This window comes from Protopterus annectens, chromosome 17.part0, assembly GCF_019279795.1.
Source record: "Protopterus annectens isolate FY-2018-M chromosome 17.part0, PAN1.0, whole genome shotgun sequence".
NCBI classification, from domain to species: domain Eukaryota; kingdom Metazoa; phylum Chordata; order Ceratodontiformes; family Protopteridae; genus Protopterus; species Protopterus annectens.
The window spans coordinates 330,821,016-330,845,779 of record NC_056751.1 but is presented as its reverse complement, the minus strand read 5'-3'; the positions used below and the strand labels follow the sequence as shown (position 1 = coordinate 330,845,779).

At 40.4% G+C, this 24,764-nt stretch overlaps 1 protein-coding gene across 2 annotated transcripts in view; it reads left to right on the top strand.

The window, feature by feature from the left end:
- PPP1R32 (protein phosphatase 1 regulatory subunit 32) overlaps positions 1 to 24,764 on the top strand; it is a 1,379,387-nt gene that overhangs the window by 336,858 nt on the left and 1,017,765 nt on the right. For both annotated transcript variants that reach the window (XM_044059651.1, XM_044059652.1), the window contains exon 6: positions 20,147 to 20,210. In XM_044059651.1, coding sequence (XP_043915586.1) covers positions 20,147 to 20,210 — 64 coding nt within the window. The remainder of the gene's footprint in view (positions 1 to 20,146; positions 20,211 to 24,764) is intronic.

The following is a 24,764-nucleotide window of genomic DNA, read 5'->3' as shown; positions in this document are numbered from 1 at the left end:
AAGAAGGGGCATGGTAGAATTGATGTCAGGAGAAGTAGATGTCGTGGTTCCCGAGAAACTTCTGTTTCATCTGTTGAGACTGTACCCGTGGGGAGAAAAAGTGTTTTGTTTGATGAATTAAACACAGAAGTTACTTCCATCTCCAACGGTCCGAATGTTGCAGCTTCTACTGTAAATCAGAGTCCGGTGCAAAGGAAAGGGCGAGGTCGGCAGTTTCAAGGAAAGGGAAGAAGATGATTCCGCTGTATGTATTTACAGAACTTTTGAGCGTGGACATTTATTGCACACTGTTTCTGAAGTGGAATGTATTTCTTTTTGCCACAAGGACACTAGCTCAGGTGAAGACTTGAGTATCATCAATTTATCTGATTTATGTATAACTGAAAATATAAGAAGTGTATTGAGTAAAGGCATGAAGTTCGTTTCGACTCATACTCCTACTCTGGCGGATGTGATTTTAGAAGCCGAAGAGTTTTGTAGGAAGTTATATTTGAAAGTGTTTTTTGCTAGCAACACAAAAGGGGTGGTAAATCCCCCCAATATTACTACTGATAATGTTTCTGTGTTGGAAAGTCCGTTAATGGATATGTCTTTACATGAAAATGATTTAGTGGATATTTTTTGGGTGATCATGAACACGCTGCCCCTGCTTCGGGTTTTGAATTTTTTACAGGGTATGGGAAGTTTAAAATACCAAAGGTTCCTTACATAAGTGATTTTGTTCCTCCTAAAACTAACATTAGTGTTAATGTGTTTGAAAAAACGTTGTGCAAATAAATTGAAACTGAGTTTAAGATGTACAAAAAGAGTAAAAAATGTTTTAATTAATCCAAAGATGAGTGGTTGGCCCTATGTGATTTAAGGGGGCTAAATGAAAAATATGTTTTTACTCAATCTGATAAAGGAGGAAATTGGTTAATTTTTGCCCAGGGATACGTACAATTCTATAGTTTCAGGTTTGTTGCCTGACAGCAACACTTATGTATGTTTGTCCACTAACCCTTTAGTAGAATTCAACAGTGCTTTGTGTGATTTATTAGAAAGGGGTGAACGTTTGGGATTTTTTACATCAGCAGATGTTAAAAAGTTGTATATTAAATATCCTAAAGATGCAAAATTTTTTATCATCCCCAAGGTGCACAAGGATTTAAGAAATCCACCTGGACAACCGATTGTGTCGGGTAAAGGTGCCTATTTACAAAATGTGGGCATATTTTTGGATTCTGTGTTAAAATGTCATCTTTCAAGGGTACCCTCACATGTAAAGAATACTAAAGAGATTTGTGATTATGTTGGGGGGATTCTTTGGCAGGATGACTATTATTGGGTTAGTGTAGATATTAAAACGCTCTATACCTGTATTAAAATAAATTGGGGGCTTGAGGCAGTAGGCAGAATGTTGGGTGAAAGGCCACGTACTTCTTACATTATTAGTTTATTAGAATTTTGTCTCTCACATAATTATTTTGAGTTTGATAAAAGTTTTTTTCTCCAGAAAGATGGCACAGCAATTCTTTCGCTCCATCATATGCCATTTTATTTATGGCCCATTTTGAGGACTTGTTTGTGTATCCCAAGGATTTTTTCCACAATAAGGTGGTAAAATACAAAAGGTACATTGATGACCTCTTATTTTTATGTAGGGGTGATCCCAAAGAGTTTGAAGAGTTCATCACCGATTTAAGGATCAATCCATGTGGGTTGGATTTTACCTTTACCTTAGGTGGTAGTAAATTACAATTTTTAGATGTGAAATTTTATGTTGGGTCGGATGGAAGGGTACAATATAGACCCTTTCATAAGACCACAGCGGTCAATAATTTTTTACATGCATCAAGTATGCATAGTTCCCATCTTATTGAGTCTCTTCCAGTAGGGGAATTTAAGCGTATTGCTAGCAACACTTCAGAAACTAATATGGTAAAGTAAGAATTCAATCATGTTTGTGAGAAGTTATGTGCCAGAGGGTATTCCCATGAAATGGTCAGGGAAGCTAGAAGTAATGTGGAAAAAGAACTTAAACTTGGTCATTATGATGAAGGTTCTTTTGAAAGTGTAAGGAAGAATAAAAGCAAGAAAATGTGTTTTGAAAATGTTCAATCAGATGAACAAGAGGATAATATATTTTTTGTCAATAGGTTTTCGGGTTTTTTTCCTATTTTGAGAAATTTGGTGACTTCCTTGTGGCCTATTGTTAGTAGGGATGATAATTTGAAGGATGTATTACCTAAAAAAGTAATTTTTTCTTATGGTAGATTTCAGAATTTAAAGGAGTTCTTAAGAAGTAAGAGTAAAAGGAGGGAGGTAGCAAATGCAGGTGCATATGCCTGTGGTAGATGCAAAGTTTGTGAAAAAATCAGGAATCTAGATGGTAGGAGGATTAATGGCATTTTATATAATGCCATGGATCATTTTGAGTGCAATTTGTTTGGTGTGATTTATGTTATTGGATGTAATTGTCCATTACAGAAGCGGTATTTTGGACAAACCAAATGTAAGGTCAAATTGAGAATCTTGGAACACCTGGGTGACATAAGAAATGTTAGGTTAGATAGTCCAGTGGCAAGTCATTTTTATGAGAAGCATGGAGGATCGATGGAAGATTTGATTTTCAGTGTCATGGCTAGACCCCATGGGGTGGGTTTGAGTAATAGCAATTTTCAAAGAAGGTTATTAAATATGGAGTCAAGGTTTATTATTAATTTTAATACTCCCTATCCTAATGGTATGAATTTAGAGGTATAAATATGTCTGTTATTTAAAATTTTTTAGTGTTAAGAATTCATTGGTATAAGCAGTTTTGATAAATATGTAATAAAGGTGATAGTAGTAGGTAATTTATTATAAGTAAGCTATGAAGTTGAATTTGTTTCTTTAAATATTTGAAAAAAGTTAATTAATTCATTTAAATATTTGATGTGTGATTATTTAAATATGGCTGTGTTTTGGATATAAGTTATTCCATGAGAAGGCGAAGGCCGAGGTACCAGAATTATTAAAGGATTTCATTTCTACAGTCCGTGCTGCATTTTCCATTATTTCTTGGTGTTTTCAGACTCTCTTCTTGTATCTCAAGGCCATCATTTCATTCCTTCCCAACCCCAAGCCACAGTGACCATAGACACTTCCCAGATAGGGTAGGTAGGGGGGGGGGCATTATCAAGGGAAGACAGTTCAAGGCATCTGGCATCAACACAAGGCCCATTTGCACATAAACGTCATGGAGATGCGAGTTGTGCTTTTAGCATTGTAAGCATTTCAAGACTCCCTCCCTTTGGGAACGATAGCAATCCAGTCAGACAACATGTCTGTAGTCTGGTACATACACAAGCAAGGGGGAACCAAATCTTACCCTCTTTGTTGGGAAGCCCTAAGAGTCTGGCAATGGGCTACATCTTCCAATCACTTTCTGATAGCAATGCACATGCTGGGGAGATCCAACGTAATAGCAGACAAATTGATCAGAGCTATACTATTGCCACATGAGTGGTGCCTCAATCAAAAAATTGCAAAAGAGATTTTCAAAAAATGGGACTAGCCTTGCTGCAATCTTTTTGTTTCACCCACCAATGCCAAATGCAGCAACTACTTTGCCCTGATCCCCACTCTGGGGGAGTCCCCAAGGGATGCACTTGTTCACAATTGGCCTCAGACAGTTTTATGCTTATCCACCAACTCCTTTAGTTGCCAAACTACTACAGAAAGCAAGTTGGTTGAAGATGACAGTAATCCTCATTGGTCCCTATTGGCCTTGACAAATCTGGTTCGCCTTCCTTTGGCCTCATATTCAGGACGAACCATGGATTCTGGACCCCATTCCAGATCTTCTGACTCCCCCATCAGGAATGGTTCATCCCAATCTAAACCACCATACTTGATTTTTCATAAGGACAGAGTTTCTTTATGCACCAACACATCCTTTCTGCCCAAGGTTGTATCTGAAAGTAACATCAATCAGTCTATTGAGTTACCGGTATTCTTCCCAAATTTCCAGAATAAAGGGGAATATTCATTAAATCTATTGGATGTTCATCGACAATTACATTTTTACTAACATAGAACTACAGAATTCAGAAAACCAGATCAGTTATTTGTTTCCTATTCTAACACTAAGAAAGGCTTACCAGTATCTAAGGTTACCTTATCCAAATGGCTTTTTGAATGCATTTCCTTTATTTGCAATTCTAAGAACAGGACTCTCCCTGCACCTGTCAAAACTCATTCCACCATGGTAATGGCTACTTCTTCAGCTTTCCAAGCAAGGCTATCTTTGGACAGTATCTGTGCTGCAGCCACATGGACAAGTCCTCTTACCTTCATTACTCGTTACAAAGTAGATTTGGCCTCCAGGAGTAGAGCATCCTTTGGTTCTATGGTCCTGAGGAATATTCTCCCATGAGCCACCCAAGAATCAGGTAGCTTGGGATGCTGTCTCACAAGTGAGAATAAAGGTGAGATTGACAACATCACATAAAACAGTTATGTGCTTACAATAATGTTCCATGTGTGCTGTCCATCTCCACCTTTATTAAAGTCAGAAAAAAAGGAGCGCTATACCATAGACGTAAAAACTAAGAACTTTAATAAAACAAAAACAGGATAAGTGCTTTTGGCATGTGCATTCTTCAGATCCTGCTGGAAAATGCTAAAATCAACCTATTTAAAAGCATCCTAGCAAACCAATTAAGCAATAATTAGAAAAATGATTGAAGCTTCAGTGAGATTTACGTCATCAATGGGTGGTTCCTGGGTTTAGTATATTAATACTAGTGAGACTGAGTTCAGAGTAGTTTTTTTATAACATGGGTTATTTTTGTTTATTTTCAAGTATTGAATGTGTTATTCATTTTGTTTTTACCAAATTTTTTATTTGGAGTTGACAAGTTCTTTTTAAATGCAAGTAGTTTTTATTTTATATATTTTTGTCTTTGCTGGAAATGTGGTTTTTGTTTGAGTCTGTGTTATCTAAAGGGGCCATGTGATGGTTGTGACTGAATCGCTTGCTCAATTGTTCTAATTATTGCTTAATTGGTTTGCAAGGATGCTTTTAAATAGGTTGATTTTAGCATTTGCCAGCAGGATCTGAAGAAGGCACACGCCGAAAGCTCTTATCCTGTTTTTGTTTTGTTATTAAAGTTCTTAGTTTTTACATCTATGGTGTAGCGCTCCTTTTTTCTGACTTTTATTCTGTGGTTTTGGAGCGTTCTTCAGTGGTGTTCATTTGATTTTGCTACAGTCTCAACCTTTATTCTCACAACCTGCCCACCTACCCTCTGCCTACGCTCTTGGGAGACTGTGTAGTGCTAATTGGATATCCTTTGGACTCTATAGCCTCAGAAACCACTTGTTCTTCTTACACTATTAATATTATTACCTATAACCTTAATTACACTAAAGTTTTTCTCTTATGGGCAAACAAGATCTGAGGGATTTTAGGGAACTGCATCATGGGCAAGGGAGAATGCCCATGAGCTTTGCTGAAGGCCTGGAGCTTTTGAAAAAGGCCGAGACGGATCCTATGGATCAGATTTGACTCACAAGTGAGAATAAAGGCAGAGATGGACAACACACATGGAACATTATGGTAAGTACATAACTTCATTTTCTTTGTTAAAGCAAGTGGACATATCACAGGCCATTTGAAAAAGGGACTGCAGAGTAACAGCTTTTTATTCTTATTTTTTATATTATTTAGTTTCCTTGTGCTCTGATTTCATTTTTTTACTTTGAAGTGGCAACAGCAAAAGTACACTTACAGTAAGTCAGAGTTTTCTTCTATGTAAATGTACTAGTCAATGAAACTACAATAATCAGTTAAAATCCAGTGTACTAGTACTAAAGAATATAAGAACAAACTATGATAAGAACAGACAGCAAACCTCACAAAATTCACAAAAGAAAGAGAAGGGAATAGTGTACGGAATCAAATTCCAAATTCTATGAATTGTTGCAACATGCTGTCTGAAATCAGAATGCAGAACAGGTAACATTTTACCCATGTCTGCACCCATCACCAACATTGGTAAAGACTTTATCCACCACACCACTATTAAGTAGTTACCTTCACTTTGGGGTCACATACCTTTGCATATCAGTGGAAGACTTAAATTCATATGTATACAAGTACTGTATGCATCTCCAAAGTCATGCAGTCTTGTCACTGAGAACATTCTAGAAGTAGTGGTGTGGGCAGAGGGAATAAACCCCATCTCCGCATGTTACAGGACACCTTGACAATAAGACTGCAATCTGTTACAAGTCTGAACGTGAGCTAGAATAAGCATTTAATGCTGTCAGGATTTTTGTTTTTGGGTTAAGCATGCAATTGTAATTAAATTTGAATTATTAACAATGTGTTATAGTCCATTGTACGGGACCCTTTGAAATTGCATAACCTTTAAATGAATGATGCAGGAACTTATCAAATGAAGTGTTTGTTTAGACTGCAGTACACATAAGAAAATAGAAAACAAATCTCAGATATTTAACATCACTAAAGATATTAATTCATAAAAATGTTATCAAAAGGTGAATATAAACTTTGGTACACTGGAAACATACACTTAGTAAAGTCCATGCCTGCTGAACTTTCACAGTCACATGATGCTGTACTTCAGGGTGTACCAACAACTACCCCGATCTGAGTTGGACCAAAAAAGTGTCGGATCCTAAAAAATCTTCGGATCTGTCGACTGTGGATCCTAGTGGCAAAACTCCTTCTTTGGATCCTATTACTTCTGCTCCAAGCGGATCCAAGGCGATCTCGGATCCTAGGGCCTCAGATCAGGAATGGATCCTTGTTTCCAGTTCTTGTACCACAGGGACATCTTCTTTGGATCAGAAATCCTTGGATCCTATTATACGGAGTTGACTGCCATCATTTCAAGTAGAACAAGTCTCAATGAGGCCAGTATGAACAGGATGATGTGGAAGTTTCTTAGGGCACAGATCCAGATGGGGGTCCTGCCATCTGCATCCCATCTAAGATCTATGAGAGCTCCATTTGCTACTTTGCTGACTCCTTTTTCAATCTGTCCCTTGGCTTCAAAAACCCAAGACCCTGGTTTCCCAAGAGAATTGAGGATGGATCTGAGGAAGCTCCCTTCCTCTACTCTGACTACATCCCTGACCAGCCCTGCTCCCTTCCTTTCAGATCAGAGCGGGTCCGGGGAGGGGGTTGCCTTTGTCTCTGACTTTGTCAGATCCTTTGCTTCCCCTTGGAGCTTTGGCCCTTGATAGCTCAAGCCTGGTTCTGTTGGGAGGCCACAGATCTGTGGCTGACTCTGCTCTCTCTCCTTCAGAAACCTCGGCTCTGAGGGACAGGGTTTCCTTGGGTCCATCAACCTTCCAGGTTGCAGAAAGGGCTTTCTCCAGTATTAAAGAAGCATCTCCTCACCTCCAAGGTCTGCCCCACCCTTCATCAGATCTCAGCACTGAGCCTATCACACCTGCCATAGGTCAGCCTGCCCAGAGGGCTTCCAAACCACTTCCCCCCAGGGAGTCCTGTCTTCTTCAGAAACCTCTGCAGAATGCACCACAGAGGAGGTCCCTCAGAAGAAGTGTAAAAGGAGGCACATAGACTCCCCTATGAAGTGGCTCACAGAGGACACTAACTTCTGTGAGGGAGAAGGATCCCTCTGATCACCACCTGATGGTGTCTCCTTTGGAGATATCCTGGAACCCCTTGGGCAAAACGGTGGCTGGTCCTCCCAACCTTCTTCTGAGGAATTGGTGTTCCTGGAGCCCTTTGGGGTGGGCCCATCTACATACTGGTTGTCTCCCTTGGTGGATGCCCTGATAGATTTAGTCACCTGCTGGGCTTGGAAGGAATCGGACACGGTCGGGTCTATCCCCAAGCACCCTGTTAGGATTCTCAGCCCACCTTCTGATTGCCTACATTAGAGCAAATGTATTCAGTAGATATTATTATTGTTGCAGCAGCCATGAGAAGGAGCTAGCAGAACACAACTCCACTGTCCATCCAACAAACAAGTATTTTTGGGCTATGAACAGACATGGAAATCATGTTTACACCTCAGCTACTTTCATTCTGAGGTCATTAAACTATTTGGTGCACTTCACCCGTTTGCAGAGAAATCTGGTCAAGGAGCTAACCAACTCTCTTGCAGAGACCATGTTGGAGGAGGACTTAAAGAAGGTTTCTTCCAACTGGCCACTCCCCCCCCCTTGCCAATTCCTTGATGAGCTTGATTTTGCACACAGTGGAAGGCACCTTATGAGCAACTGGCGCAGACATAGTCATTAGGCGGCAGGCCTGGATGTGGCTTTGTGACTTTGTGGAACCCTTCAAGGCTTCATTCATTAATGCCCCAGGACTGGGCAGTCACTGAAAGACGCACAAACCCACAGTGAACAAGAAGGGAAGACTTGCTGTGGGGATCAAGTTTTCTACCCCTCAGAGGACCTTCTTAAGGAATTGGCGAGGAGAGAAGAAAACTTGGTTCAGAAAGTCTCAAGTATCTTTCCAGGACCCATGCAGGAACAATTCCTCTAGGGGCACAGCAGGAGGATTTAATGGCAGATGCCATCTTAGAGGCAGAGACAGTCTGCAAAATCAGGGTTTCAGGGAGCCCTTTCCTAACAGACCCTATCAGCGGACTGAAGTGCTACCTGACTGTTCTACTCTGGAGACAATTGGGGGCCATCTCTCCTTGCAGCTAGATGCCTGGACAAACATAACAAAGAACTCCTGGGTGCTAAACTTTATATCCAGAGGCTATTACATTCTCTTTTCCCTTCATCCTCCAGGTCCCAGGAGGAAACTCCCTGATGTACCACCCAGTCAGAGGGCGTATGCTATTCAAGAAGTCCAAAAACGTCTAAGAATGCAAGTCATCCAAGAGGTCCCAACCGAACAAAGAGGATTCAGAACTTATCTCACTTCTTTGTAGTGCCAAAGAAAACAGGGGACCAAAATGATTATGGTCCAGTCCATTCTGCCATTTCTGTGCAAGGATGATTGGATGTGCTCAGTGGATCTTCAGGGCACATACTATCACATCAAAATAGGCAGATGCTCCTGATGGCACCTGTGCTTTTGGCTGGGAGCCAATCACTAGTAGTTCAGAGCACTGCCCTTTGGACTCACCACAGCCCCCCACCAGGTGTTTACCAAATGTTTGGCAATGGTAGTGTCTCACCTGAGGCTAAAAGTATTCCAGGTGTTTCCCTTTGTAGACGATTGGTTCCTCACTGCACCAACAAGGCATCGACTGCTTCATCCAGAAACTATCTAGTAAAGATCTTCAAACATCTGGGCATCATGATAAATCTGGAAAAATAAAACTTGATTCCTGTACAGCAACTAGAATTCATAGGGACACAGTTGAATACACTTACACAAGTGGCTTCCTTACTGAAGCATTGTATAATGTCTCTAAGAAAACAGGTTCAGGACTTATTGGATATGCCTTCTCCACCAGTAAAATTAATACTTCAGGCTCTGGGTTCAGTGGCAGCTGCAATTGTTCTACTCCCATTAGTGAGGTTCTTTATGAGAGTACTTCAATGGACAATATCAGTTCTTTGGTCCATTCTCTATCAAACATTTTCATTTCCCATAAAACTGTCTTTGATCTTCAGGAATCATCTGCAGTGGTGGATGCAATCAGAAGACCTTTCTAGGCAGACCCTTTTCTCTCCCTGCCCCAATAGCCACAGTGACCAAGGACGCTTCCCAATGTGGGTGGGGGAATTACCGAGGAAAGATGGTCCAAGGCATGTGGCCATCCATTGAGAACAATCTGCATATCAATGTTTTGGATATGAGAGAAGTCCTTCTAATGTTGCAAGCCTTTCAGAACATTCTCCCTGTTGGGACAATTGCAATTCATAGAGACAACACGTCGGTAGTGTGGCACATCAACAAACAAGGAGGAATCTGTTCATACTCATTGTGCAGGGATGTCATGATAGTTTGGGAATGGGTGATATTGTCAGTTGCAATGCACATTCCAGGGAAAAGCAACGATCTAGCAGACATTCTTACCAGATCTATTCTGACTCCTCATGAGTGGTCCCTCAATCAGTCAGTAGCAAACAAGATTTTCAGCCATTGGGGCCTACCTTATTGTGACCTGTTTGCCTCTCTGCAAAACTTCAAGTGCAGCAATTATTTTGCTGTGATCCCCATGAAGGGGGAGTCACCGAGGGATGCTGTGTTCCACGATTGGACCCCGGGTCTCCTTTATGCTTACCCTCCTCTTCCCCTGATTCCATAATTCCTACAGGAAAGCTAAAAGGTTGAAGAGCTCAGTAATCCTCATTGCCCCTTTTTGGCCTCATCAGGTATGGCTTCCCTTTCTTTGGTCTCATCTGAAGTATCTGCCTTGGATACTAGATCCCATGCAGGATCTCATATCTCATTCTTCAGACAATCAACCACCCAATCTCCACACCCTAAGGTTGAACACATGGTTTTAACACTTCCAGTAATTAAAAGAAAGTCCAGGCTTTCCCCTTCAGTCAGTGATATAATTCTGGCCTCTGAGAGAACTTCCACTGTCTATAACAGTAAGTGGAAGAGATTTTCTATTTTGGCTTCTAAAGAGAATATTGACCCTTTCACAGCTCCCACTTCAGCTATTCTCCTTTTCCTTAGTAATGTTTTTCAAGAAGGAGCCAGTTTCTCTACCATTAATCTTCAGCTGGCTGCCATATCCAATTTTCATGCTGGGAAGGGATCTTCCTCTCTTTTCTCTTCTAGGTTATGCAAGGCTTTCTTTAAGGGCATTTTTCTTCAACCCCCAATTAAAGACCTTTCTCCTCCTTGGGATCTCACGTTAGTGCTGCAGGGACTTACCCAGAAGCCATTTGAACTGTCGGATAGTTGTGACATGAAATTTCTCTCCTGGAAAACAATTTTTCTAGTAGTGATTATTTCTGCTAAGAGAGTATTGGAGCTTCAAGCCTTGTCAGTAAAACCTCCTTACATCATTTTTATAAAGACAGGGTATCATTAAGGACAAACCCCTGTTTTATACCTAAGGTAGCCATGGAATCTAACATTGACCAATCAATTCAGTTACCATTTTTCCTCTGCAATTTCTCAAACAAAGGAGAATATATTTTGCACCTTCTACATGTTCACAGGCAATTACGTTTTTATTTCCACAGGACAAAAAAGTGTAGGAAATCTGATCAGCTATTTGTATCTTTCTCAGCAAACCATTCAGGTCTTGCAGTTTCTAAGATTACCTTAGCCAAATGGATTACCTTTGCATTTGTATTTCCTTCATTATTCATAAAAAGGTATTTCTTTCCCTCAACTGCCCAAGGCTCATTCCACCAGATCTATGGCTACATTATTTGCCTTTGCTTCCTGGACCTCAATTGATGAGATTTGTGCTGCAACCTGGTCTGAGGCACACCTTTGTCTCTCATTATAAATTGGATATTATTTCTAGGAGCAGGACATCCTTTGGCTTGATCGTGCTTTGACACATCCTTTCTTGAGGGCCACCCAGGAGGTATGTAGCTGGGGACTTTACCCATCAGTGAGGAAGAATGAAAAGGACATCAGATTTAAAAGTTATGTATTTACTATAACTCAGTATCTGTGTTGTCCATTTTCATTCTTCCTCATGCCCCTCCCAGCCATCCTCCAGCCTTGTGCTTTCAAGAAACTTGTGGAGGAAATTCAGAACCCTTAGGTTCTAGGTTTTAGCCTTGATTCCTTTCTATTTTCTGTACTATTGCTGTAAACTGTTGAACTATAGGGCAGCAACTCAATCTGGGGAGTAACAGAAATTGTGATGTATTATGGGAAGAGGGAGGAGCTTGAGATTCGTTGCCTAAGTCTGGAAAAAGCAGCTGAGTCAGATTTGAGACCCATCAGTGAGGAAGAAAGAAAATGGACAACACAGATAGTGAGTTATGGTAAGTATATAACTTTTAATTTTCCCAGGTTGCTGTACACATGTTACACTTCATAGGTTAGCCTCGACTGAGCTTTTCCATGATTCCAGGTCATCCTTCAAATGAATTGTTTTATGAAGATCTAACTTCTGGAATTTAGCCTTCAGGGCTATTCCTTTTTTTCCATATGTGACAATGTTAAGTGCTGCCAGCTATGCTGTGAGAAGTAGGGCAGTGGATGTGTAACATGTGCCAGCACAGCTAGCTGGAATTTATAAAGAATTGTATGTTATTTGAATATCAAACTGATTTGTACAGATGCTTGTGTTGAAAATGGATTTGTAAAGTTGCTTGTGTTAAAAATGTACCAACAGTGGGTCCTGACTGTATTGTAACTGAATTAAATATATATATATGTTAACAAATGATACTGGAAGAGAAGAGGTTAAGCTTCAGCGCCAGTTAACCTTGGAAAGTAGCAAGAAATTAAATTACTGGGCCTAGACCATAAAGATGTTATCTCACAGTTTTGAATTAAGCCAGAGATGCAATGTCTGTAAGAAGCATGGTTTGTTAGTCTCTATAGGAGGAGTAGAAGTTTGTACTTGTTTTATGACTTCCAGAAGCTGCACCAGATATGAGCAATGCTCTTGTTTGTATATTATTGACATGTAGGTGATAACTCCTGCCAGTTTCTAGCAATGGGGGGGGGGGGTTGCATGGGAACCTGAAGTCAGATGACCAGATGTATGTGATGTCATTTTGTACAGAACTAATGTTTTAATATTAGGTGAGACAGAAGGCTCAGGGCAGTTTATTTCTTGGAATCTGACATAGAATGATCCCTCACCTACTTTATCTTGCCTTGCTCTATTAAGTAAGTATGAATAGTAATTCTCTAGATCAGTCAGGAAAATGTAGTGAGAATAGTTAGGTATTGTTTTCTGCAACTGTGTAAATCTTTCCAGCTGTTTTTTTTTTTTTTTTATATTTCCTGTGATTGAAACTCTGGTGTATACTGTAACTAGATATTTCATATTTTCATATTCTTTTATTATTTATTATTAAGTATACTTAAACTTTTCATTGTGGCTGGTCCTTTACAGAATATTTTGACCTTTGAGAGTACTTATATCTTTTGGTGACACTGTGGCCAATCCTGAAGCCTGGCTGTTTGGTCAACATTACCATTTGTATTTTTTTCTCTAAACATCTTTATTGGCGATCTTACATTTATATAAATGAAAAAAACATACAAAATGATACCACTTTAGTTGCAAATAGTTTACATCACAGACACCATTGAAACAACTGTAGTTGCAAACATTATACATCACTTATAAACCATCCAGTCATTGTCATTTAAGCATTATATGGCTCATTCAAATCCTGCCTCTTAACCCTCATTCCTACTCTGCATATATTGTTCCCACAATTCCAATTTTTCCTATGTAGTTTGCTCTTTCCCTTTTCTAAAGACCCCAATTCCAGTTGTTTTATCTCTATTACTATATTCACTATTTCTAGTAAAGTTGGTTTAAACTTTGATTTCCATTTTCTAGTAATTGATTTTTTTTGCCAGCCACCATAATTAGACTCACCAAGGCTTTACTATATCTAGGCAATTCCGATTCTGTTGCATAACTCAAAAAGAATCATCCCCCAGTCAGTTCTGCTCACCAAGCACCTCTGACAGGGTGGTCTGCAAGGAATCCCTAAAGTCTGCCAGCTCATTACACACCCAAAAATATGTTCTCCGCTACCTCTTTCTTGCCAGTCACACCTCCAACATTTGCTATCCAACCGAGGAAAAATTATTTGGAGTCTACTTGGGGTATAAAAATACCTATGTAAACACTTCCAAGCAAAGATCCTAAATCTTCTAGACGTTGTTGCATATTTGGGAGATATACAATTATCCCCCATTGTCTCTTTGTGAACTGCTTATCCAGTCTATCTTCCAAGTCCTTTCTAAGCTCCTCTGATTGATTAACATTATCATTTGTATTGATATTAATTTCACTCAGTATAACTGGGTACTCTTGCAAGAGCCTTAGGTAGCTGGCTTTGTAGTGTCTTGTGGCAGTGGTAACTACCATGTCTTCATTATGCCATCGAAACACCATAACAGCGAACACCACATTGTCAACAAGTATTCAGAGAAATTCATTTCTCAGATTCACTGAATACTTAAAGAGCAAACAAATACTTGCCCCACAACCCAGCAGAACTAAATCTACCTAAACCAAACCCACCCATGTGGGGGGCTGCACCCCCCAAATAAATATACCAACTCCGAGATTGCACTACTGTGGAGAAAAGGACAAAATTGTGTAGCTGAACAACTACATCTTTGCCCTTTAAGTATTCAGTGAATCACTGAAGTTAATTTCACTGAATACTTGTCAATGATGTGGTGTTCACTGTTATGGTATTTCGACGGCATAATATAGACCCATAACTACCTTATAGTCTGAGCAGAAGGGGGCACAGTGGATAAATCTGTGCCAGCCTTTCTCAGGTGTGTGTGTGCGCAAATCAAATCTCAGTGTGTGTGTGTGTGTGTGTGTGTCTGTCAGCTGCTTGGAGCAGGGACACAAAGCACTAGTTTCACAGACAGGGTGCTGGAGGACTTGGCTTGGGCACTCAGCTGAGGACTTAACCCTATAGCCATGATAGTGGGGAGCCTTTCTGGGGGCCTGAAGGAGACAGATATAAACAGATCCAGACCCCGAACTGACTGTGTTCCCTGTGTGCTCTTAACAGAAATTGTGCTTGATGCAGAGAGCTGCATCTGGAAAATATTGAGTGTATCCATTTGTATTCCAAGTGAACATCCCTCTCCAGTGTCAGTGGTGAGGATTCAGGCTCCTTGATTACTGGCCCAGAGTGGGGATGTCACACCATAGTCAGTGGCAATTAAGACCTTGTAACCTAGCTGATTGCTGCGAGAATATTCCCACACTCCATACTGCAGTGTACATTCTGAGTGCAAGTTTAAGGTATACACACACACACACACACACACACACACACACACACACACACACATATATATATGGGTGTACTTTCCTACAACGAAGATTCACTTTTTTGAAATGGGAAAGTGCATCCCCACTTAAGCGAAAGTGCAGTTTCGCTTAAGCTCACTAGACCGAATCTACCGCACCACAATGGAGGACATTGAAAAACGGGCTATGTCCTCCATTGTGGTGCTATAGTCACGGACCTTAGGGTTTGGACACGGGTCAAGGTAAGGGGATAGCCCTACTAACTATCCCCTTACCCTAACCCGAGCCCTAACCCTAAGGTCCGTGACTATCGCACCACAGTGGAGGACATAGCCCGATTTGGAATGTCTTCCACTGTGATGCATTAGTCACGGACCTTAGGGTTAGGGCACAGGTTAGGGTAAGGGGATAGTTAGTAGGGCTATCCCCTTACCTTGACCCATGCCCTAACCCTAAGGTCCATGACTATCGCACCACAGTGGAGGACATAGCCCGATTTGGAATGTCTTCCACTGTAGTGCAATAGTCACGGACCTTAGGGTTAGGGCACAGGTCAAGGTAAGGGGACAGCCCTACTAACTATCCCCTTACCCTAACCCGTGCCCTAACCCTAAGGTCCATGACTGCTAGCCCGTTCGGTCTAGCGGGTTCGCGAAAGTGCACGAGACAATCTCTGCTTAACATACAAGGCCATGTCAAACCCAGAGCTGTTGGAAATGCTACACTTAAAGAAATCCCAATCCCTCAGAGCCAAACGCTCCAGGGATCTAAACCTTCTCATCACAATAAACAAAACATGCTGGAGGGATAGGTTCCTGACCCAGAAACTCCCCAGACTCTGGAATAGACTGCCCATACATGTCAAGCAGAGCGCCTCTTTGGCCATCTTCAAAAGGAACCTTGATGATTGGATGGGAGAAAGGAAATTCACCCTGGGGATCATGTCAGTCACTGTGCTAGACAGGGGTCCAGGGAAGTAAATAGTGTGGGAAGAAATAGCCAGGGAATTGTTATGGCTAGGCTTATATAGGCCCTAGGGCCGATAGCCTAGTACCAACCTATGAACTTATGTGTGGGTGTACTTTTGAAGTTTGAAGTTCTTCAAAAGTACACCCATGTATGTATGTATATATATATATATATATATATATATATATATATATATATATATATATATATATATACGCACAAACATATATACATACATATAGATATACATATGGTTCCCTTTTGATATGGTGAGATTTCTAACAGTGTGCCCTGGAGTATTGGAAAACAAAGTCTGAAAACACAGGAGAACAGCAAATGTTGAACATTGCTTGCTCCCCTGCAAGCACCCCATTCCCCCAACCTATATATATATCAATTCTGAGAGCAATATACTTTTTTTTTCCCCCTCTCATGCAGCTGACCATCAGCTGCCCCCAGCTCTTCTCCTTGTTCACTGTGTTTACTGGACCTGCCTTAGCCTTTCCCGGGCTCATCTTGACCCTAGTCCAGGGTAATTGTGGAAATATAGGATGCTAGTGTAGCCTCATGCTGCTTGCCAGGAAGTATGCCCTAACACCCTGTTCCTTAATGGTAACCTTGGCAGCTCTACAATCACTTCCCTCAACGGGTGCATGAAGGCTTTCATGCATGTGCAACCTCCCTACGGAGTCACTCAGCATTCAGGAAGAACTAAGCTGGCCAGACCCCTGTGCTGCATATTGCAGGATGCCTTCAGGCTGCCTCACTCCCTTCCACTAGGATGGGGCAGCCAACATTGATCACTCACTCCCATCCTCCCCCTGCAGCCCCTCCAGTGTCAGTGATTCTAACTGAACCACAGGTTATCTGCGAGTAGTAAGGGCTTTATTCCCATGTGCACAGGGTCACTGAGATCACCATACTCTGGAGAAAAGAGAAAATTCTGGGTAACAATAGTTTCAGACTTAATATATATAATTCCACATTTTCAGTTATTCAATTGCACTATTCCAGGACTCTCACTAATGAGTTTTGGAATTTCAAATTATTTTATGCATAGTGTGTGTGTGTGTGTGTGTGTGTGTGTGTGTGTGTGTGTGTGTGCGCGCGCGTGCGTGTTTGTGTATATATATATATATATATATATATATATATATATATATATATATCTAGATAGATAGATACAGATATATGTTTGTGAGTACACTGAAGATAATCACATCTTCAGTACATCAATGTTCTGGCAAAAAATGTCAAGAATGGAACATCGACCAATGTAATATACATGCTCTAAGTCATAACCTCAAGACATGTAAATTAAACTTACCCTGCTAATTAAAGATACCGATTCCTAGAACGCACAATAAGTTTATAAGTTCGTAGGTGTTTATTAGGTTAATTACCGCAAGGGCATTTTTAAACCTAGCTATGCATCCCAAATCTTTGATAAGTCCTAGTACTCTTGATATGTCTAAGCAAGGGCTTAGGAGATAAACCATTTACAGGCTGCCTGTGTCCATTAGAGACATAGGTGTCAAACCAGAGATGAATTTTCTGTTACCCATCCAATTGTCCAAGTTACACTTGAATTGGGTTAGGGTGGAACTGTGCTTCGCATGAATGGGGAACCTGTTCCAGAAAAGAGGTAGTCTCTGGAATACATACCTGTCTCTCCAGCATGTCCTATTTATATCACAGGCAAGCTTTAAGTCTTTAGAATTGGTAATGTTAGTGCTGTTTGTTTTGCAGAAATGCAGGAGGTCCATCAAAGTGGGAGTCTGACAATGAATTGTATGTCAGGCATAGATCTCCCCTCAACAGCGTGTAGTAGACAGAATACAGGGATAGGGCTTTGATGTGGTCTACATAGGATATGTTACTTATGCCTTGTATTCTTTTAGTGAGGAACCTCTATGGATGTTCCAATTGTTGGATATGCCTGGTTAGGTACATAATAAGGGGGGGGGGGGCAATGTACTCAATGATAGGTCTGATCAATGCCAAATACAGTGGAACAATGATTTCCTTGGACCTAAATGCCATACCTTTGTTTAAAAGTTGCACAACATAGAATGATTTCCTCACTACTGTAGACACTTGATGATCAGAGTCTAGATTACTGTCTATGTGTGTCCCCAAGTCCCTGACTACTGGCTCAACTCCTAGGGGTGTATTGTCTTTATGATAGTTACCAGGGGTGGATGACTTTCAGAAGGATACCATAATGCATTTCTTGGCATTTATAGTCCAATGCTCTGACACCAGTTGTCTGTGTCAGCCCTTCCTGGAGAATATTTGTGTCAGTAGGGGATTCAGTGACAGTGCCTAATTTACAATCACCTGCAGATTTAGCCAGCCAGAAGCCATTGACATTGGTCTTGACTTTAGAGAAGTAAATGCTAGAAAGGAGCAGTCCCAGAACCAATCCCTGAGGGACTCTGCTTATGACTGGCCTCTTTGTAGAGGTGGACTCCCCAGTTTTAACTTCCTTGGTCCTGTCTGTGAGCCAGCTGGCTATCTACCTGGTGACATAAGGGTTTATACCTAACCTCTTGAGTTTGCCAACAATGCCAGAGTAGGGTATTGTGTCAAATGCCTTGGCCAGATCAAGGTAGGCAGTGTGAACCATTTTGCCCTTGTCCATTGCTTTGGTGACCTCCTGAAAGAATTCCACCAGGCTGAGTAGGCATGACCTACCCTTGATGAAACCAAATTGGGTTGGGTTCAGTGTCTGGAGTTTTCCTCTCTCATTATTGATCATTTCCATAGCCTTGCATATGAGACTAGTGAGACTTATGGGTCTGTAGATAGCCCACCTTTGTGCAGAGGGATTACTGTTGCTGTTCTCCGTTCATGAGGCCTGTTTGGAGTCTACAGTTAAATAGCAATTCCAAATGGCCTGACAGGTCATGTTTCCTGCTATTTAGAAGGCATCCTGGAATATTGTCTGGGCCCACTGATGCAATATTCTTGGCCACAGAGAGAACATTAAGGTCCTGTACCTTAGCATTAACAGGGGGAGTTGTATTTTATTTCCTGAGGGAAGGTTGAGGGGGTGAGAGGGGTAAAGTTGGAGATGAATTTGTTGGCCAGTAGGTTTACTATATCTTCTTCAGTATAAGTGGCTCCATTAGCAATGAGCTCTGCACATAATTGTGTATTGCCTTTGAGGTTGCAGACATAGCTGAAGAATGCCTGGTGGCTGTCCTTGGCCTAGGAGGCCAACTTTACCTCAAGTTTGGCTTTGGTAGACTGTTTGTCCTCTGAGCTGTTTGTTTTGTTTGAGAATGTTTTTATCCTGCCAAGTGTTGCACCTCCTAATTCTTGCCATGATTTTATTCCTTCTGTTATACAGCCTGTCTATGTTGTGATTTCACCAGGGTGCTTGTTTTTTGAGTTAGTTCTGTACTTCCTGGTGGGTACAGCTGCCTCTCTGCAGCTATTAACATGCTTGTATAGGGTTTCTGTGAACAGTTCCACATAAGCAGCAGTGTTCCCAGGGTTTATGAGGGATGACATTTTGACAGGTTATCATTTAATAGTAGGAAATTAGCCTTAGAATGGTTCCTGAATATTCCAGGGTTAGCTGGGGTTCCAAATTTTACTTTTACTTCAAAGGAGACCATTTTGTGGTCTGACCTTACCAGAGAAGACATTACACTTGGGGGTGTGAGCAGTTTCTCATATTAATGAGGACCAATACTGGGGAAAGGGCATATTCAGCAACCCTGGTATCATGTGGGAATCTTGCACAAAAGTTGACAGCTTTCCAGTTGACGAAATGAAGTCAGATAAAAAGCTGTTGATTAACTCACCAGTTGACCAATGAGATGTGTGTATATATATATATATATATATATATATATATATATATATATATATATATATATATATATATATATTTGTGTGTGTGTGTATATATATATATATATATATATATATATATATATATATATATATATATATATATATGTATATATACATATACACATGCACACTTGTAAGGTGCACAGACACGTAGGCACGCATTCAGACAAAGCACATGGAGAAATGAACCTGGTATGAAGAGGTTCATCCTCATCAACATCAGGACTAATGCCATCAGATGTTAGCTTAGCATCTGAAGCAAACTGTATACTTCATGCAGAATTGCAGAATCCTTTTTGTATGGGAACTCAGCAGTCTAATCAGTATTTTAGTTTTCCTAACTGAAACTGTCAACATTGTTTTTATAGGTGCTGATATTAAACCTACCTGCCTCACACCCTCTTATATTTTTTTTCTTTCAGGGTCCTCAGTTTATGTCAACAGAGACTAAATCCAAATACAGACAATCAGAGACACCTTTAGAAGGTATACAACTCCTTGTTCATCCACTTTCAACTTATTAGAAGCCCTGTGTCTTGGACATCCATGATTATGAAAGCTTCAGCAGAGATGACAGGCTATTCATTTTCATTTTCAAAAATTATAATGAAACTGGTTTTGTGTTTCTTGATATAGTATACAGCAGTAGAAGAGTAACCGAACAGCAGGAAAATGTTGCTGTGTATTAAATATGTACAAATGGGCATATGCTACCTACATCAGGATCTCAGACCTAGTTAATAAGACTTAAACATTTGTAGGATCATACCAAGCTTATGACCTAGTGGCCATCATGAAGTTTGACCATAACAGCTGTGGATGGAACTTGCTCATATTTTGAATCCATCTAATTCCTTCGTAAAAGGCATAAGAGACACTAAGTAATGAATCAGTCTTGCTTCTTACTACTATTGCAAACAGATATTTTAAGGTTGACTGTGAATGCATGTTTGTTGGCTTTTCATCAGTACATTTTAGACATAGTGTTTGAAGGAAGACCTGAAATATAATGCACAAAGTCCTCCTTAAGTAGTGAGATGAGACTGTGAACAGAGAAATTTCCTTATGCCTCTCAGGATAATTTCAGTGAACAGCCTCCTCACATCTTTCGATCATGACCCTTTATTTCATTCCAAGTTGAACAAGACATTTTTAAAGACTACATATAGGGGTATTGTACTCAAGGAATGACTGAACCAGAGGGATGTAATGGTCAACATCCTCAGAAGAATGACTGGATGCTCCCCTAATAATATTGGGAGCTGCAGCAAAAGCCTTTCTTACTACTGTGGTGACCTGACAAAGGAAAGATTTATGTCACTTAATTTACTAAGATCATTTGTTATGATGTCCATTATTTCCCCTTGATATAGTAAACTGGATGAATTATTTGCTTTCCAAATGTGATTGTCCATTATTTTTAAAACTCAGTCAAACCACTGTTTTATACTCTGTGTGTGTTACCTCAAACTCCCACTGTAGTAGTGATATTATGTTTGTGGACTAGAGGACTATTATTTTCAGTTTTCAGGTATCAGGAAACTTGGTCATCCAAAATGTGTTGATGTCAACCCTGGTATCTTTTGAACTAGAACACACTATTTTAATAATCGATATACTTCATGATTTTCTTCATATTGATCACTAGTGCAGTAGCCTTCACTATATGGGTCATATCCTACATAGGATATAACAGCCAGCCAGCTTCTACAACTCCAGGGCTTCTACACACACCCAAACCATAAGTCAGCTCGAGCGGAGTTGACTAAAAAGACAGGTTTTGGCAACATGCCCTAAAGAGCTTTTCTGTCACCTAAGAGTGGTCCTCATCTGGTTCTCAAGGATTGATGGTCAGCTTGCTTGTGCTGTTCTATTGCTGGCGCATAAGTTCTCTTTGGGAAAAACCTTTCAAATATTTAATGTGTAAATTTACTTTCCTGTTGAGGAGGGTAGAGTATGTGTTTTTATTGAGTGTTACATGACTTTGCAGTACATTTAAACAGGAGTGCATTTTTGTGTTTGATAGTTTAAATGCTGACTTAAACATTCTAACACCATTTTTCTGTGGAGAAACTTTGTTTAAATTACTTTTAAAAAATTACCGGTTTGTGCTCCTTAGTTTCCCGGGGAAGGAAACACCATTTTCAGCTTAACCATGGAATAAGCTACTGGTCCCATGGTTGGTCCTTCTTCCAGGCACAAAAAGAAAACTTTAACTAAACAGCCTTTGCCACCACAGCGGGCTAGCAATTTGCCTCAGATTGGTGATTCTGCTGTGGCCAAAGCTATTTCCTCAAACCACTCATCTTTTTCCCTGGATCCCTCTTGTGTTCCCCATATAGCAACTGAGAGTTAGTAACACCTTCTGTGGCTGTTGTGGTCCCTCCAGTGGGCAAAAAGAGATATCTTTGTCAGTGTTGAGAGAAGGGGCATGGACAGTACCCCTGCTTAGCAAAAATGTTATTCCCATCTCTGGAGAAGCTGTTGTTGCCATTAATAAATCTGTTTGTCCTAACTTTCCTATCAAAAAGAAACAGAAAACTAAGCATGTATCTTCTTCTGCTCCAGTTTTACTGGACAGAAGTAGTTTATTAAGTCAGGCACAGGGTCTTGTACAGGCTAATGACCCTTCTTATCATGTGGTTTCTGGTAAGAGAAAAAGGGGATTCCTCTTTTCCTCAAGAGATTTAAGAGGCTGAATTTGGAGTGGAATGTAATTGGAGAGATTTTTTTTTCCTCAGGTTTCTGATTCAGACTCAGAAGAGAATATTTTATCTGAATCTCCCTGACAAGGATTTTCTTTCTCTGAGACTCTTTTCAGTGTGTGCCAGTGTTTTCATTTGGACAACACTGAGGTTTCTCAGCCCCTCAGAAAATACTATGAATTATTAGAACTGGAATTCCAAAAAAACTCCTCCTGTCTCTCCTGTACTGTCACCATTGGATGATATATTCCTTACAGCCTGTGGTTTTCCCTGATAGCTAGCCTGCTGTACCTAAGAAAGCAGCTAGAATGTACAAAGTTGCTCAGTCTGTCAAATTTCTATATACTCATCCCAGACCTGACCAAGCAGCTGTAGCTTTATTCAGTCCAACTTCTGCCAAGCATTTTGTTAACTCTAATCCTTCCTCTTCTGGCAAGGATGGTAAAACAACTGAAAAGTTTGAGAAAAAAGTGGATGCTTCTACAACTTTAATTTTAAGAATTTTGAAATATCAGACTCATATGTTAGAGTTTATTCTGACTAATTGTGAAAAGGTGAGGAATGGTTTGTTTGCAGTTCCTTTCTGTGAAGAAAAACCTGCTTTGTATGGTATAGTTCCTTCTATTTCTCAGGTTACAACTCTTGTTTTAAAGTGTGTTTATGACTCTGTAGTTACTATATCCAGGGCGATTGCCAGTGGTACTGTGTTAAGGAGGTCTGCCTGCCTGCATTTTCAGAAACACCCAGAGGATGTAAAAAATGAGATTTTAAATTCACCTTTGGATAGAGATTTAAGTTTGGACCCTCTGCTGGAGAGGTTATCAAACCTTTGAAGACAGGGGGAAAGCTGATACAAAGAACCTGTCAGACTTTTCAGCCCTCGTTCTCTAAATTTTCCAAGAGGTTTTCTACTCCCTTGTCCAGTTTTGGCAAGAAACATAACAAACCACCTCAGCAAAATGCTGGTAAGCAGACATTTAAAAATAATGGCAGGGAGATTCCAAAAAGAAAGTAAGAACTCCCCAGAACAAAGGATAGTCAAATAAGTAAATGACTGTGTAAGAGACCATGACCCCCCCCCCCCTGGCATTCCCCTTTCCCCTCCAGAAAGTCTGAACCTCCATTTCTTTCTTTGGCAGCAGATTATTTCAAATGGATTTTGAGACTGATTCATCAGTGTTACACATGGCAGTGGGAAGAAATCTCTCCTTTACAGGGAATTATTTCACATCCACCAAACCCAAACCCTTTTGTTTCTTCCTGTCTTACATCACATACTTTCTCAGGGGGGTGATAGCAACAATTCCTCCTTCCATTTTGGAAAAAGGCTTTTTTTGAAGAATGTTTCAGATGGCAAAGAAAGAAAATGCCTGGAGACCAGTTCTGGACCTTTCTTTCCTAAATAGATATGTGATAGTGCCCAAGTTCAAATTCTTTTACTTCACAACATGTTATCCTTCTTCTTTAGTTGAGGTTTTTTGGTAACCTTAGATTTAAAAGATGCTTATCCAAAATTAAGTATCTATCCAGACATCAGACATTTTTTAAGGTTTTCTGTGTCCGGATCACATTACCAGTTTTCTGCTTTACCGTTTGGGCTATTCACTGCTCACAAAGTGAATAGCTGCAGTTACATATTTAAATGACATGTTTAACTTTGCAGAGTCTTTTTCAAACTGTCTTGAATCTTTCATTTGGGTGAGAGATCTCCTGCATAGTATGGAATTCCTAGAAAACATTCAAAAGTCTATTTTTTACTCCATCACCCAGGACTGGATTTCTGAGGTGTCTACTAGACACCTCAAGTACAATGTGCTTTTCTTATACAGAAAAAAATAGATCTGTATTTAGGTCTATTCCAGGGGGTTTCCACTCAGACATTGGTCACTGTAAGGGAATATCTCCAAATTTGGGGTCGTGTGGCATTGGATTCAGCAGTACCTATTATTTTCAGATTCCAGTTCCGCAGTGTGTGAAAAGAAAAATAACTTGGTGTACATATCAAATATCCCTGAATCCAGGTTTCCCCTCCCCCCTGCTCCAAAGCAGTCAGTCACCACAGATGCCTTGGACTTTGCTTCTGAAGTGGTGTTAAAGGGGATAAAAGTGTAAGGTATCTATAACATATCTATGGCAACATGGCGGAAACAGGCATATAAATATAAAGGATATGTTTTCCCTGATCAAAATCCCCAACTCTCTGAATCACATTTGGTCCCCAGGACCATTTCAAGTTGTTACAGACAATACCACAGTGATGTGGTACATAAACAAGCAAAGGAAACCAGATCTTACCCCCTCTGCAGACTAACCATGTTAGCATGGGATATAGCTT